The following is a 16,500-nucleotide window of genomic DNA, read 5'->3' on the forward strand; positions in this document are numbered from 1 at the left end:
ATTTACCCCCAGAGCAAGAGCTTGTGAAAGACTTCTTTTGGTGTAAAATGGACACCTTTTTCTCACACTTCCTGTGTGCAGAAACACCAGGGTTTGTGCAGGGTTTGTGCATGAACCCTAAGTTACCCCTACAAGGAGACCTTTTCCCCTTCACACAGAGCATCTCTCATCCAGCGGCCTCAAAACCTGTCACACACAAGAGTGACACCTTAAAACGTGACCTGAAAATTTCCACAGGCACTGGAAACAGCATTGCTATTTTCTAGGCAATGGACAGCAGCACAAGACCAGGTGACCCCCCTGAGGTCATTTTCTAGCAGCATCCAGGACTCCTGAGCTGCCCTGTTGCAGTGAACCCCTCTGCTCAGCTCCAGCACTGTGGAGTGCTGCCTCCACAGGCAGCTCCAACGCCACACCCTGGGAAATCCCTCCTGCCTCTCATTCGCTGTCTTTTCTAAGCCTGCCTGAGCTATCAGCACCACCAGTGCTTTCGGGGAAGAAGCCTCTGAGCCCCCAGCAGCAGGTGAGGTGAAGGAAGGTAAATAAATGAATTTGGCTGCAGGGCACGGGGCAGGCAGGGGCTGCAGACTCCTCAAATGTTCCTGCTACCACCCCTAAACCTGGGCACTGCCCAGGGGCAGGAAGCTGCTTTCAAAATGTGGAGCTCCAGCTGATTTTACAATAAAGCCATTTCTGTAAAATATTGCCTTCTAAGGTGTTAAATGAAAGAAAAAAAACATCTGTTGTGACATTCACGTTCTCTGGACAGAGAGACATCATTCTGTCTCTCAGGAGAAGCCCAGAGAGAAGAAGAGAAAACAATCTTTATCTCTGCCCCTTTGTTTTCCCCATGTGGAATGTGGTGTGGAGATTGTTCACCTGCAGTGATTGCTGGGCTGGATTCTGGTGAAGGTTGTTTGGGGTCAGTGCCCAGTGGGATCCAGCTGTGGCTCGGGCTCTCAGCAGAGTCACAGTTTGAGTTAGAGAGGTGAGTAAGAAGTGAGTATGTAGAATAGGATAGCATCTCTTTAAATAGTATATTAATGTAATATAGTATAGTTTTAATAAAGCTATCCTTCAGCCTTCTGATCTGGAGCAGACATCAGCATTTCTTCCCTGAGCTAGGGTTCACCACATTTTTTACTACAATCTGTCACAAAGAAAAAGGAGAAACTCGATTTAAACCTGTGGGGTGACTGGGATGTTGAGCAGTGCAGTGCTGGGGGCTGGCTGCCAGCCCGTGCTCCCCAAAGGGAGAGGCTGTGGGAGCCTGGCACGGGGGCTGGTGCTGCCTCTTTAGGTTTAGGTGTGCCCTCTGCACGTGTCAGGGGTGCTGCTGTCCCTCCCCTTTCAGCATGAGTGCATTAATTTACCTGCTCCATTCTTGCAGATTTTTGGAAGATAGGCCCAATGTACCCAAGAATAATTACTCTGTAGTGCCTTTCCCTGAGAGACTTCTTGCATGAGGCAGCCTTGTGCTTCTCAAATGTCAAGCTGATATTTAAAAGAATAACAGAGGTAGAAGGCTGTGAGTTTGATGGACATCCCTGCCTTGCAGGAGCACACAGAGGAACTGTCTCTGACAGGCTGTGTTTATGGACACACCACATTTAGCTTCAGGAATCTCCCTTGCTTTGTTTGGATGGAATCATGTTTGGTTCTAGTTAAGATTTCAGGAGCTGAATTCAAGATCCTAACAGGAATGCACGAGGAAAGACTAACAGCATCTCAGAGAGAGATTGGCCAAAACAAGCTGGAGCAAACTTGGCAGATTTCACTCCTCCAGCATTAGCATGGCTTTGGTTTTAGAACTGTTCCCCCTGCCAAGCGTGGCTGATAGTGCTGGTGGTTTGATGGTGCACAAACTTATTTACTACTTTCCTTCCAGGTATCTCAATGGAGGGGTCTGGGTGGGATCTTCCACAGTATTGAAGTTCAGCCTTTTAAAATAAATGCTTTAATGACTGCTTTTTAACCCTCCACCCCATCTCTGCCTGTAGAAGCATTTCTAGTGCTCACCAAAATATCTCATTTAAATTAAAATCTGTATTACAAATGGAGAGAACCATAAAAGCAGAGCCCAAATGCCAGAAGACTTCTACAGGATTAATTTCTCCCTTTCCTCTTTTAATTCTCCCTTTCTTGGGTGGGCGACCAAAGTAAAATGATGCAGCAGTTTTGCTTTGGTAAATTCCATTGGGAGCATTTTCTTTGGGGACAAGATGGCTCCAGTTGTGACCACAGATCACAAAGCTCAGTTTTGACCATTCACATTTGTTAAACTGAAATTAGTCTTCCCCAAAGGTGATATATGCCAAACCAGAAACTCGGTGTGGGCAGAAAGCTGCATTCCTGAGCAGAAATATTTATGATTTAAAAACCCTATTTTGATATATGTTCCACTCAAGATTTTAATAGTTTTAATATTTAGTATAATATTAATATATTAATTTTTTTTTCAGTGCTAGGAGTCTGACAGAAGCTTGCTGCATCCCAGAGGTTTGGCTGGGAGGAGTTCCTCCCTCTGCCTTCACAAAGCTCAGCCTGAGCCACCCAACCCCTCCCAACACTTTGCCACCAACTGACACATCCTTTCTCCCTGCTGTGCTTTAGACACATTCCCAAACAAGGGCAAAAAGCTGGTATAATGGTAATAACAATAACTTCACAGGCTACTTACACCCTGCAAAGCTGTGGCTACTGTTTTGAAGGCAAAGCGATTTATTTCTCATAAACCACAGTCATTAACTCAGCCTCTCTCTATTCCCCAGAAAAACTAGAAACTAGCAGCACACCCCAATATTATCAGGCAGAAAAACCCCAGCTGGGCTGGACTGGAGTTAGTCACCAGCTCTGGGTGTTTCTGTGAGTGCTGGCTGTGCAAAACGACAGGAATGAAATTAGTCTGGGTTTGCCATGGGAAGAAACATGGGAGAGGAAAGTTAACTCCTGGAAGAAGGTTTTTTTTCTCTTCTTTTCTCTCCCCCTCCAGATGAAGAAACGTTCTGCTTTAAAGGGATAAAATGCTCTTATGTAGTTACGTTGTGCTGTGATTTGGGGCAACCTCTCTGTTTTAAAGCCTAGAAATAAAAAAAGCAAATTTTCTTCCTGAGACATCGGGATGGGAACTTGCTGCTGCCACCAGAGGGACTCCGAAATGAGACAGAAAAGCCGAGTGTCCTCAAAGCAGACGGACTTGTGGCAAAACTTCCTGACTTTCTGGGGCTGCTCTGAGGATTTCTCTGTGCCCAGGGCTTGAGGGGTGGGCTCTACTATGAGCTTTATGTGCTTTCTTCTCTCATCATCCTGGATTATGAATAGATTATGAACAGATTATATTAGATTATAATGGATTATAATAGATTATATTATATTATGATAGATTGGATTATAATAGATTACAATGATTTATGAACTCTGTCATCCTGCCCATTCCCCACAGTTATTCCCACTGTGCCATCTTGCAGCTCAAGGTGCAAAATGCTCATCAAGTCCCCTCTCTTTTGGTGGCTCCCCTGGTGCTCAGTCCCACACCAAGCACCAAACCTGACTGCTGAAGTTAGAGTTAAATGTTAATGACTTGCTAGAACTCATGAGGGAATTGTAATGTGAGGCTTTTGAGCTTTGATTGCAAATTTGTTTTTTGAAAGTGGAGAGAAAGATGATTTTTAAAAAATGACTGAAGGTAAAGGCAGCAAAATTTCCGTAAGGTTCAGATGTTTTCTCTTGTGTCTGGTGAAAAAACCATTCTCATTTGCCCCACAAAGGAGTGGTCTTTGTCTTTTCAAATAAAAGTGGGAAAATTGCCATTGCTGCAGTAGCTCCCACCTGAGAAGGAGATCCACCATAAAGGAAGGAGAGCACTCAGGATGAAATTGCTTTTCTTTCCCAGTCTGGGTTGGGTTGGTTGTTTTTTTTTTTTTTTTTTTTTGTTATAAACTCTTAAATCCTAAGGGGCATTGAGGAAAAAAAAATCTCTAGTGATTAAATAATTTTCTTTCTTGTAAAGCCTGTATGGAGTTTTGCAGAGACAGCCTCTGGCCCAACAAGAAAAAGGCTGCTGCCTTTCCTAAAATTCCCATTTTCTATGTTTCTGAAGAAGGAGCTGTGTCACGGAGCCTGCAGCAACATTTCATTTATAATAAAAACACCCAAAGCATTAAGAACCACAGGATTACAATGATTTAGGTATGACAAGTGACCCCAGGGTACACAGAACCTGATTTCCTGGAATGCAAAATAGCCAAAGTAAAATAGCTTTCAAGGAACTCTCCACATGTTGTTTTTCAATTACAGCCCCACTGACTTCCCTGTTGTTACTCAGCTCTGGCTGAGATGCTTCAGATTTACCTGAAGTGACACCAATCATAGAATTTGCAAAGTCTCATCACCCAGATTCTGGTCATCTTCTGTAACCTCTGGCTGGGGACACAAGATGTTCTTAATCTCATGGCTTTGGGAATCCCAACTCTCCCTTTTCAGTGCTGAGGACAGCAAATAACTCTCCCTCGTGTAGGGAATAGCCTGATCTGCCTTACAGCAGGTGTGCACAGCCTGCACACAGGGAGATGTGCTTAGGAATGCTGAGATCCCAACCCCACGCCAGCACACCCCCCAGATTCCTCTGGGTGAGCAGCAGGTGAAGCCACCCCTCACAGGTAACCTAAAGGTTGTGTCAGCCCCAGACAGGGCTCTGTGCTCTGGGCAGGCAGCAGCAATCCCCTTCCCAGGTGAGCTACCAGATTAATTTGGTTTTGTTGCTAAAGGACAACCCATGAGGACAGTCCCCTCATTCCCAAACCACGAGCACCCCAGGAGGAGTCAAAGCTTGCTCAGTTACAGACAACAGCAACTAAAACATCTGCTCCAGCAGGGTATTTATGAAGTGGATCAAACCTGGTGACTTTTGGCAGCTTAACTGGTCTGCCAGGACAGCAAGAGGGATGTTGTTTATGCAATGCATCTTTTAAACTGAGCTCTGACCCCTGGCAGTGGTGTTTGTGCAGCTCTGCAGCAGGTCGTGCTCCCCGGGCTCTGAAGAGCTGTCCCTGACCACACCCGGCAGCAGCTCCTGACAGCGGGGCCCTGCTGGCTCTGGATCAGCCTCTCCTGGGCCCAGGGTCCTGCTGGGTGGGCACCACCCAATCCACAGCATCTCTGCTTGGAGAGACCTGGGGTGGGATCATCAGAGCCCAGGGAGAGAGGGGCAGTGCTGGGATGAAGCACAGCCTGAGAAACCCGAGCAGGGGCAGATGGAACGGAGTCACAGCATGGCTGGGGTTGGAAGGGGCCTTGAAGATCACCCAGTGCCACCCCTGCCATGGGCAGGGACACCTTCCACTGTCCCGGGGTGCTCCAATCCCCATCCAACCTGGCCTGGAACATTTCCAGGGATGGGGCAGCCACAGCTTCTCTGGGCACCCTGTGCCAGGGCCTCCCCACCCTCACAGGGAAGAAGTTAATCCCAATATCCATCTAACCCTGCCCTCTGTCCATGTGAAGCCATTCCCCCTTGTCCTGTCCCCCCATCCCTTGTCCCAAGTCCCTCTCCAGCTCTCCTGGAGCCCCTTTAGGCTCTGAGCTCTCCCTGGAGCCTTCTCCTCTCCAGGAGAGCACTCCCAGCTCTCCCAGCCTGGCCCCAGAGCAGAGGGGCTCCAGCCCTTGGGGCATCTCTGTGGCCTCCTCTGGGCTCTCTCCAGCAGCTCCAGGTCCCTCTGATGTTGCAGATCCCACCTTTGGGAGCAGCACTGCAGGCTGGGCTCACCTGAGTGGAGCAGAGGGGGAGAATCACCCTCCTTGACCAGCTGGGCACACTGTTTCTGAAATATCCATTTTTGCCTTTCATCTGGGCTCCCCTCCATCAGCCCTGTGATGCTTCATGCTCCCACCACATGGCACAGAGAGCACAGCCACAGTGTCACACTGCTGCTGACAGCAGAGCAACAGAATCTCTTCAGGGGACTGAGAGGTGTCTTGGGAAGTGTATCCCAAACAAGCCCCTTCTGTTTGCTTACCCCCACATTAGCTTACAACTGAAGAGCCCATCTGCTCTGCATTTCCACCTTTTTTCTTTCTAGGCAGAACTCCTTTTCAGCTTCCTCCCTCTTATTAATAGCTGTGGGTTTAGGCTGTTCAGCTTTTTAATTTTTTGTTTTTTTAAAGTACAAAGCAAAGTCCCTACAACTCTTTTTGATCCCTGTCCAGCTCATGGGATGCAGCCATGCCTGGTTCTGCCAGGACTTCTGTCCAGACACACTTTGCACATGACATTCATACTCCAGCCTTCCCAAAATGCCTTCTGAGATCAGCCTTATCTTTTTAATTCTTACACGGGAGAGACTTCCAGCCTCGGAAATGGGAACCAAAGGGAAAGTAACAATGACTTCAGGTTAAAAGGGACGTTCCCCTGTTCCCCAGAAAGCATCCCAAGAGAAGGCTGACTCCAGCACAGAAACACCTTCATCCAACTCTGAATTTTCCCGTTGGCTGAGTGCACAAAATCCAGCGTGTCCCTGTGCCTGTTCCCTGCCCTCAAGCCCTGTCTGTGGTGTTGGCACTTGGTGTCTCTGCTGTAGCACAAGCACACCCTAAAGTTTGGTGTGGGACACGAGAGGATCACCCAAGGACACGGGAACGCAGCCCTGCAGGGCTGGAGCGGGACTCTGCTCAGGCAGATGGGGGCTGGAATGAGTAATAAAAAAGTGGAAATGACAGTTCCTTGCACTGCTGCTGCTTCTGAACTCCCTGGGCATCACCAGCTGCTGACAGGAGTTTGTGCAACTCCTACTGTGCTTTCTTATCCCCAGAGTCTGTCCAAGAACAAGAAGAATATTAACCCCAACTTCATCCCCACAGCTGGAAACTGCTATTTTCAGCATCTGCCCTGATAAATACACCCCTCTGAGCTGGGTGAAGAGACCAGGCAAGGGGAAACCTGAGGAGGGTCCATTTTTAATAAGCATTTATTTATAAACTGACACTTTACAATTGTTTAAGTGCTTACAGGCATCTCCAGGATCTGTGGTGAAGGTTTACTGTGAGATGCCAAGCAGGGAGAAAATGAGCAGAATACATTGAGGCAAAACAGATTTGATCAAATGTCATTAAATAATTTGTCTCTTTTATGACGAGTTTCATAATATAGGATTCAGTCACTTTTCTTAGAGCCTCAGGTCTTTGAGTGATAAGATTATAAATAATTTTTTATTTCTTCCAAGGTAAATTTTCCGGTTTGTCAAGCTCTGTTGACATTTAAGAAAAGGACCAACTTTTTCAAGAAGAAAAAATCAGTGGCAAATTCAAACCACCTTAGGTAGAAACCTTAAAAAATTACAAGGATTTAATTTTTTTTTTTTTTTTAGGTAATCCTGTGGTTTCTGACAGCTTACCTGGTGGTTTTTGAATGCTTGGAGTTCAAAGTGCTGCTGCAATGAATTTTAAAATAAAGACTTTAAGCTTGATAGAACAGTAGTGCACCGTAATGTAACAGGAAATAGGAAAAGGGGCTTAAAAGTCTCTTTACACGCTCCAGAAACAGACAACGGTAAACACACAGGGCAAACCCAAGGCTGGCAGCTCAGTTAAGTGATCCTGGGCCAATTTCAGATTTCTGCAGCTCTGGCCCAGCTGTAGCCCCGGGGCAGCACTGAGAAGCCACACGAGAGAAACGGTGTGCGGAGCTGGAGCCGAAACTCAGCCAAGCATGGAACCAGTTTGTGGCAGAACCGAGCAGAGCATCTGCCTCATCTTCTGCACCCCAAACCCTGCAGGATTTGTCCCGAACGGCTGCTGGCTCCCGGCAGGACCCCCCCAACATCCCTCGGCCAGACGGAAATCCAGACTCATTCTCGCAGCATTCAGATTCGCATGACTTCTTGCCCCTCGCTAGAGAGAGAGCACCGAAAATAAGTTTTCAGAACCCTTCAGGGCTAGGGGGTCCCCAAAGCCCTACCTTGGCCGGACGCTCTGCTGGTCCCGCGTGTTGGCAGCGCCTCCTCCTCCTCACTTGTCCTTCAGCGTGGCCATGCCCAGCGCCTCGGAGCTGTAGTCGTACTGGTTGCTGGAGGACATGGAGCGGCCCCAGGAGCACTGCAGGTTGGAGCCCCTCTTGCGGAAGGAGGACGTGAACCTGTAGAAGTTGCGGTGCCTGTTGCGCAGGTACTCCCGGTAGTTTTTGGTGAGCAGGGTGTAGAGGAAGGGGTTGATGCAGCTGTTGCTGTAGGTCAGGCAGGTCACCAGGTAGTTAATGCACTTTTGGGTTTGGGTGGTGAGCTGCAGGGAGCTGCTGTAGAGGCGCACCAGCTGCCAGATCCAAAAGGGCAGGAAGCAGGCCCAGAAGACCAGCACGATGCTGAAAATCATGATGAGGACCTTCTGCCGAGGGGACCTCTTGCTCTTCTCCTTGTGGGGGGGGTTCCTCTGGGACTCCAGGTAGGTCCTGGCCAGGCGCGTGTAGAGGAAGCCGATGATGATGCCCGGGGCCATGATGCTGGTGCTGAAGAGCACGGTCAGGTAGGTCCGGTAGGCGTCCACGCTCCAGGTGGGCGCACACATCCTCTTCACCTTGCCCTCCGCCTTGCCCCCCTCGGTCAGCGTGACCATCAGCATCATGGGCAGCGTGAGCAGCAGCGACACCGACCAGACAGCCCCCGCCGTGACCTTCCGGTAGCCCCGCGACCGCTTCAGGGTGTCCAGGGGCCGGGTGACGGCCAGGTAGCGCTCGGTGCACATGAGGGTGAGGGTGAAGATGCTGGCGTGCATGGTGAGCAGGTCCAGGCTGAGCAGGATGCGGCACCCCAGGTCCCCGAAGTACCAGTCCTGGGCCAGGTAGGTGCAGACGATGAAGGGGATGGTGGAGAGGTAGAGCAGGTCGGCCAGGGCCAGGCTGACGATGGAGCTGTACATGGGGGCGGCGCAGCGCGCCGAGTGGCACATCACCACCAGCGTGTAGACATTGCCGGCCACCCCGGCCACGTACATCACCGACAGCACCGTCCCGAAGGCCGAGGGGATGAGCAGGGGGCCGCCCCCGGGGGCACCCCCGCCGCCCGCCGCCGCCGCCGCCGCCGTCCCGTTGTCCCCCGCCGCCGCCGTCCCGTTGGGCTCCATGGGCGGCGGCGGCGGCCCCGACACCGTCGCACCGGCCCCGGAGCTCACGGCCCCGGCGGCGGCCGCTCCGCCCCCCGCGGGAGGCAGGGCGGAACCGGGCTGCCCCCGGGGGAAGGGCCGCCCCCGCCCCGCCGGGGCTCCCCCGCTCCGCGCCCGCAGCGCCCGCGGGGACCCCCCCGAGCCCCGCCCGTGCGGGGCCCGCAGGTGCCGTCCGGGGCCGGGAGCGCTCCGGGGAGCCGGGGAGAGAGCGCCGGCCGCGCTCAGCCCGGGCGGGGACCCTGCGGAGAGCCGCTCCCCGAGCCGCGAATGGGGCTCCCCGAGACGAGAAGGGGCTCTCTCCCCGCCGGGAATGGGGCTCCCCGAACCGGGAAAGGGGCTCCTCGAGACGAGAACGGGACTCTCCCAGCCGGGAACGGGACTCCCTGAGTCGGGAATGGGGCTCTGCCAGCCGGGAACGGGGCTCCCCAAACCGGGAATGGGGCTCTCTCCGCCGGGAATGGGGCTCCCCAAACCGGGAATGGGGCTCTCTCCGCCGGGAATGGGGCTCCCCAAACCGGGAATGGGGCTCTCTCCGCCGGGAACGGGGCTCCCCAAGCCGGGAATGGGGCTCTCCCAGCCGGGAATGGGGCTCCCCAAGCCGGGAATGGGGCTCTCTCCGCCGGGAACGGGGCTCCCCGAGCCGGGAGCGTGTCCCGAGCGCCCCGCTTCCCCCGCGGAACGAGCCCCGCCGGGCAGCGTCGGCCTCCGGGAGCTGCCTGAAAGTTTTCCTGGCCACTCCGCTGGAATTTGGCGCTTCCCTCCCGCGGTGGCGATGGGGCTCGGCGCTGTGCTTCAGCTCATCATGCAAAGAGGTGTCGGTGGCCGACAGGGAGAGCCAGAGGCAGCCGCGCTCCGCAGGTGCCCCGCGCAAAGCGCTCCAGATGCGCTCGGAGAGAGGCTGAGGTGGAGGTGGATAGCGAACCCGGGCTGAAAGAGCCTCCTTTCTCCCTGGAAACAGCTCTTATTTTGAATTTTACCCTGAAAAGTACGATAGTGCTGTCATAAGATTTAAAATTCGAGCTTTAGTGGTGGCTGGCTCTTGTGAAGAGGGGGAGGTACAGAGTGGGATGAATATAAGGTTCACAGAAACAACTTCTCCCCTCAGGCAAGAAGTCTAGGACAGCTGCAAAATCAGTAAGCACCTTACATTTCCATCTTTAGAGAAAGCAGAGATAGGGCAGTCGGTAGTCAAAGGACAAATTTCCAAGGGTACCAGAATGCTGTATTCCCTCAGCTACCATTGATTTCCAATAGGAATTAACTGGCTTTTATGCCTTCAAACATTTCTGTTTAAACCAGAGTGCTAAAATGACTGATACATGTTGATTTCCTTGTTTTACTCCCTCCTGAAAGTGCTTTTGTGCAAACTGTTGTCTAATTCTCCTTGCCATGCTACGAAGCGGTGAAAGCCTCGTTTACTTGTAGGAGCAGGATTCAGCCCTATAAAAATATTGTCTTGAGCTCTTGATTGTAATCTGCTGTGAGGTGAACACACACACAAATACACAAATACAGCACTGCTTTCCTTCCTGGTGCTGCTCGTCAGCGTTCGTGTCTCTCTCCAACGCGCTCCAAACGCTCAAAGCTATATTCAATAAAGGGCTGGCTCAAACATGCTGGTGAGGGAGAAGAAACCAAACTGAATTCTTTTCAGGCAGGGGGTTACTTTATCAGATTCTGCCGTCGCACTGACAAAGCTCAGGTCCGAGCGCTGCGGTGGAATTTGCTTTTCTCTGGAAGTTTGGACTCGGCCGGTGCCAGCGCCCTCGGCAGCCCCGCATTCCTCTGCGGCAGCTGGACACAGCAGCTGGGAATGCAGGCGGATGCTTCACCAGGGCCAAATCCTGCCTGCATGGCACTCAAGGGGATTGACTGCCACAGACTTCAAGTGAGATCCATTCTTGGCATAAGTAGATAATCTCTGAGAATTAGGTTGCGTGCAACTTTCGCAGTCCTGTCGCCTTTTGTTTCGAAGTTGTTCTCTCTCTGCTTTTTTATCTGTCTTCATCTAGAGGCCAGGACAGAGGGAAAACAGAGAACAGATCTTTTGTTTTCTGCTGTGTTACCTGATTTGTTTTGGGTGATCGCACGAGGTGTTAGAGGTGAGCAGAGTAATATGTTCTTCTAGACAGAGAATTACTTCATCTGTTTAGTAATACCTATTTTCAACTTTCCAGTTTTCCTTCCAGAATATTTAATTAAGCAACACCAGGCATCAGTGAGCCTGAGAGACACTTGTTTTCTTGAACATGTAGGATAAACAGATATATCCATGGGAACTTAGTCCTGTTAAACTCTTCAGAAACAGTTTGTTGCCTGAAGTTGTTCTGCAGCACAGCAAAAGCTGTTCTCTGAACAAAAGGCACTTCTGCTCTCTGCATGCACTGAGCCTCTTCTGCACACCCACAGGCATTAACAGAGCATTTCCTGCTGGGTGCAACTGGGCCTGGAGCATGTGAGAACCGTGATCAATCAGAATTAAAAGGGGGACGATGCAGAAATGTGGAATACTGATGTTTCCCATTTGCCTGTGTACACAAGGAACACATCTTTCAGCAGTGTGGGTGACAAGCTACCAGAAGAAGTGGTGAATTTTCCATTTTTCCAGCTGTGTAGGTAAGGACTGCAAGTGCTTTTATGGAAGATGAATTTTAATCAAACAAGAATAGGGAGCTCAGTGCATAATTACTGTCAGAGTAAATCCTCAGGGACTTGCACACAATGCCAAGTCATCAAGGATCAAATTGTCTCATGAACCTCAAGATCTGTTATTCCCTATGTGGTTTTCTTGTAATAATCTAAAAAGTATTGGTGTGAAAATTATAAATAACATAGAATCATAGACTCATGGAATCACAGAATGGTTTGGGTTGGAAGGGACCTTAAAGATCATTTCATTCCACCCCCTGCCATGGCCAGGGACACCTTCCACTATCCCAGGTTGCTCCAAGTCCCATTCAGCCTGGCCTTGGACACTTCCAGGGTTGGGGCAGCCACAGCTGCTGTGGACAGTACCTTACACGTGTACTTCAGGTGCAAAATTTCCCCTCTGGAGCCATGTATGGCTCATGCTGAGCATTCCCAGCCATCTTAAAATATAGCTCCACGTGGCATTTTATTCTCTGCTTTGAATAGAACTTTTTTTCAGGTGCTCAGCATCTAATTTTAGAACTTCCTAACAAATTTTTCTTCTTGTTAGGAAGCAGACAGTAGCAGTCTACGTGGTGAGGGCCGTTTGAGCAGCCATGTCCAATTTTTTTCTTGTGAAGCCCTTGATATTCTCTGTGAATAACTGGTGCTCCTTTGTTTGGCTGTGAAGGTCATGGTATATATGGTGGGCAGCTGAAGGCTGTTGCCTTGGCAAATTGAAAGGCAGCTCTCCTTGCTCCATTCAGCTGTGACAGGATCCAAACTGAGTGTTGTCTGGGCAGATGAGTGTTTGGAAACAAAGGCTCCCTGTTAGGCACCATCTTTGTACACACTGTCCTCCTAAAATACCTTCTGGGTGGAATTTTATTGTTGAGAGTTTTGAGTTTATTGTTGAGAATTTTGAGTTCAGGATAGGGAGCATGTGAAATGCTGCATCTGTGTCCTCGATGTGAGCTGTGGATGACAGGTCCAGCCTTTGGCTGAATTTGATTTTGGTTGTACAAGTTCTGCCTGGCCAGGTGGGCACTGATTTTTCTCATTATACTCTTGTGCCCAGTCACCACATGGGTGATCCTCTTCCCACCAGAAGTGCAGGAAGTGAAAAGATTTAACTAATCACTTGCCAAAGTATCAGGAAAGTATTTTGCTTTGGCCAGGCTCAGAGGGGTCCTGACAGAGTATCCGAGTGAGAAGGGCAGAGGGAGGGATGTCTCTGGAGAAGCCCAGGGGTGAGGTTTGTTAGATCCCAAGCATGTGCTGTCAGATGAGATCCATACATTCATTTCTTAATCCTAACCTTAGGGGCTCAGTTATCATCTGGTAGTGCAGAGCCTGTCAGTGGAATGCAACATTGCAGGGGAAGGGACGACAAAGAGGAATTGAAAGCAACTGCAGCTCAGTGTCCCAGGGGATAGCCAGAGCCTGATTTGGCTGTGCTGCTGACTCAATAACCTTTTCTCAGGTTACCACCCACTGGTGTAAAATCCCTGCAGCTTGGCCATGGACTCTCATCGGAGCAATGTTTATGCTCTGCAATAAGCACAGGGCCTTGTCGCTGTCTGAAGTTGTTTCTGAGCCACTCATCACCCAGGTGCAGGGGATTATCTGAGAGCATGGAATGTGCACAGTGATTGCAGCAGAGTCACTCTGCTGCACAGATACAAGGAAGAGCAAATTTGATCCCCAACTTCTGAATGTGTTGTTAACATCTATGTTTACATCTGTCCTATAGAGTTGAATATGCCCTTCAATTTAAATTTAAATTTACAAGTATACTTTATTTCGAAGTTAGAGCTTTCTCCCCTCCCTCAGAGGTTTGAGATGCAAGTGTCCTAGCTCTGGAGGAGCCACTGCAGAGGACCCTCTGCAAGATCTCTAAAGAGGACTGTGTAACAGGTTTCAGTCAGCATTATTTCAGGAATGTAGTTGAATGGGTTTTAAAAACCCTCTCAGATAAAAAGATCACAGGAGGGACTTGTACCTTTAATCACAGCACTCCTGGGCAAGTGCCCCGTGGCTCCTGATGGCCAGTGAGGACAGCAGAGTCCCTGGCAGGGTAAGGTCTGAGGTGCCACACGGGTTTGTGCCCTCAGGGGATCAGGCTGGATCTCAGCTTCAGGCCAGTTATAGGAAGGCACTCCCAGGGTCACTGAGTCCAATTTTATGTCATTTCAAGCACCTGTGTGACAGATATGAGCCCAGAAAATCTGCTCCTCACCTCTCGTGCTTCCAAAGCCATCAAACACCTTTGGGGTGCTGCAGTAAGCCTGAGACCTTCAGTGCTGAAGGTAACACCTGGCAGAGAACACAGGGGCCACGGGAAAAGGTGAGCAGCTCAAAGGCTTTGTCCTTGCTTTTTGCAGAAGATAAAGAGTGTAAACTGTGTGCTGTTGCAGTGACTTTCAGACGTTCTGGATTTTTAGGATCTTCTCCTTGTGTTAAAGCATTTGAGATCATTTTACAATGGAAAAAAAATACATATTAATAACCCCAAGTCATTTCCTGCAGAAACTCAAACCACTACCATTACACTTAGATCTGAATTCTTTCTCCTCCCCTGAAAGACAGAATTGTACACTGAAAAAAGAAAAAATTCCTCTTCCTTTACCATGCGTGTGAGTGCAAAGGAAACTGTCTTGGCTCCAGGGAGGCTTTTATTGTTACACAGTACAGCATCTGCACAGACTGGGCACTGCAGTGATGGTGCCAAAGAGCTGGCAGAGATCTGGCCTGGAGAGCACAGGGTGGGGCTGGGGGGAGCAGCAGGTTTGATTTGGCAACCTGAGTTACCTTTTGTCTTGCTGAAGGAGCTCTGGGAGCTCAGTGCAGTGTTGCTTTTGGTACTTGATTTGTTTTTGTTCAAGGTGGGAAGGCTTTTATTCCTATTAAATGGCCTTTTCTACTTATGGAAAAATCAGAGACTTTGTATCTGCAGATTTCTCCCTCAGAGAGGGTTTGGCTCTTCCCACAGGCTAAACTCCACTTGGAGTGTGCAAATCCTACAGCACGCTCTCATCTCCAGAACTCAGCCTGTTGTTAATAAAGAGCTTCAGATGCTGGGAACTCACTCTTTTTTCCCAACTTCTGTGATATTTCTTGGTCCACACTGAGCTCTTGCCTTCAGGTGAGCAGTCTGCATTCCGTGGGAGCTGTGAGAGGCACTGCTGGGGATCTGCAAGGATGCTCCAGCGTGGTGGAGAGGGAAACTCCTGCAGAGTTTTGGAGGAACAGTTAATAGAATGGATGTTGTTTCATATTGGTTTATAAGAATTACATAAAAGCTCTTGACAGATGTGAGGAAAGGATGGAAGCCCAAGGAATCTCCTTTTGCCAAAGAAACAATTCCTGGTCAAGCCTCATGCTTGGTGTCTGGGTCAGAGCTCACTTGAGTCAGTGTGAGCTTTTTCCTGGATTTCAGTGGGCTTTGGGGAAAGCCACTGATTACAAACCAAACAAGAACAGCTTTGGGGATGTTTGAACTGAGTGGTGGCTCTGGCTTGGAGGCTGGCAACACAACATCCTTTTAAAGGTGGATTATTTAAACTCCTGCAGCAGCAGCCATTCTCAGAGCATGGCAAAGCAGGGCTGAGATCTCTCCAGGAGTGCTTTGACTCCTGGCACAGCTCTTGGGCTGAGGGTGACAGCTCTGTGTGTGCCTCAGAGCCTCTGCTTAGTCACTTCTCTCCTCATATTTACCTTCCCTTACAGGATTCTTCCTCCTGAAGGCCTCAGAGAAGCTCTTGGTGCAGGTGTGTGTGCTATGCAGGAAAGGAGACACTGCTGCAACCCAGCAGCACAGGGCAGGGGATCTCACTGCTACCAATTTTATCTGTAAGCTGGCTCTTGTCTCCACATTCTAGTGCCTCTGGGGAAGCTGGAACCATTTGTTATATTTTCATTCTAATGTTTCTCTGACTTAATTACGTGAGGATGTGTGTCAGAGTCTATCAGTGTCAGATGTTGCTGCTGAAGGGGATTTCAGGCAGTGAAACTCCAGCTGTGTGGGTACCTCTGTCAGCTGTAGTGAGAGCAGTGACGCCCTCCTGATGTTTTTCCATTGCCTTTGGATCAGACTTTGCCTCTCCAGATCTGTATTAAACTTGGTTATAAAAGCCTTGAAATGGAGCAGAGGGTTTTCTCCATGCGCTCTACTTCCAGCCCCAAAATTACCTTCAGAAGGGCTCTGTCCCAGTCCTGTTGTCACCTAGGGCTCTGCAGGGCTGTGCTGCTGGAGCCCCATGAGCTGCTGGCTGGGCTCTCTGGGGCTTGCTGGGTTTTCTTTGTCTGGAGAAGCCACACGGTGCCATGGCTCTGTGTCACCAGCTGCCAGCTGTCCCCAGGGACTCCCTCCTGCACGTCACTGTGCCAGATCCTCACCATGAATGACAAAACAGAAGCACTGGAGAGGAACAGTGATAAAGGCAACACAGGGATTTGTTTGTTTATTGGAGGGGGTTTTGGGCTAATTTTTTTAGTTCGTGGCTACTTGTAGACAGTCAGAAAAATCAATGTTCATAAACTCAAAGCCTTAAGAACTAAGCATTAGGAGCACAGCTTTCTCCCTGCAGGCTGCAGAGAGCCAGGTACATTTGCAATTCTTTGCTAATAAGCTTAGGACTAGATCAGCATATATATATAAAAATACAAATACTTTTATTACTGAAGACAGCCCAGAGCTTAGGCCCCTTCAGTTTGCCTAGAAAA

General features: G+C 49.7%; 1 protein-coding gene across 1 annotated transcript; it reads right to left on the reverse strand.

The window, feature by feature from the left end:
• Nucleotides 1–6,944: 6,944 nt before the first annotated feature.
• On the reverse strand, nt 6,945–9,108 carry LOC128797618 (urotensin-2 receptor-like). Its single transcript, XM_053960348.1, has one exon. The coding sequence runs from the start codon at nt 9,106–9,108 to the stop codon at nt 8,002–8,004; it is 1,107 nt and encodes a 368-aa protein (XP_053816323.1). The 3' UTR covers nt 6,945–8,001.
• Nucleotides 9,109–16,500: the final 7,392 nt, after the last annotated feature.

The sequence above is a fragment of the Vidua chalybeata genome, chromosome 19 (genome assembly GCF_026979565.1).
Source record: "Vidua chalybeata isolate OUT-0048 chromosome 19, bVidCha1 merged haplotype, whole genome shotgun sequence".
Classification (NCBI taxonomy): Eukaryota; Metazoa; Chordata; class Aves; order Passeriformes; family Viduidae; genus Vidua; species Vidua chalybeata.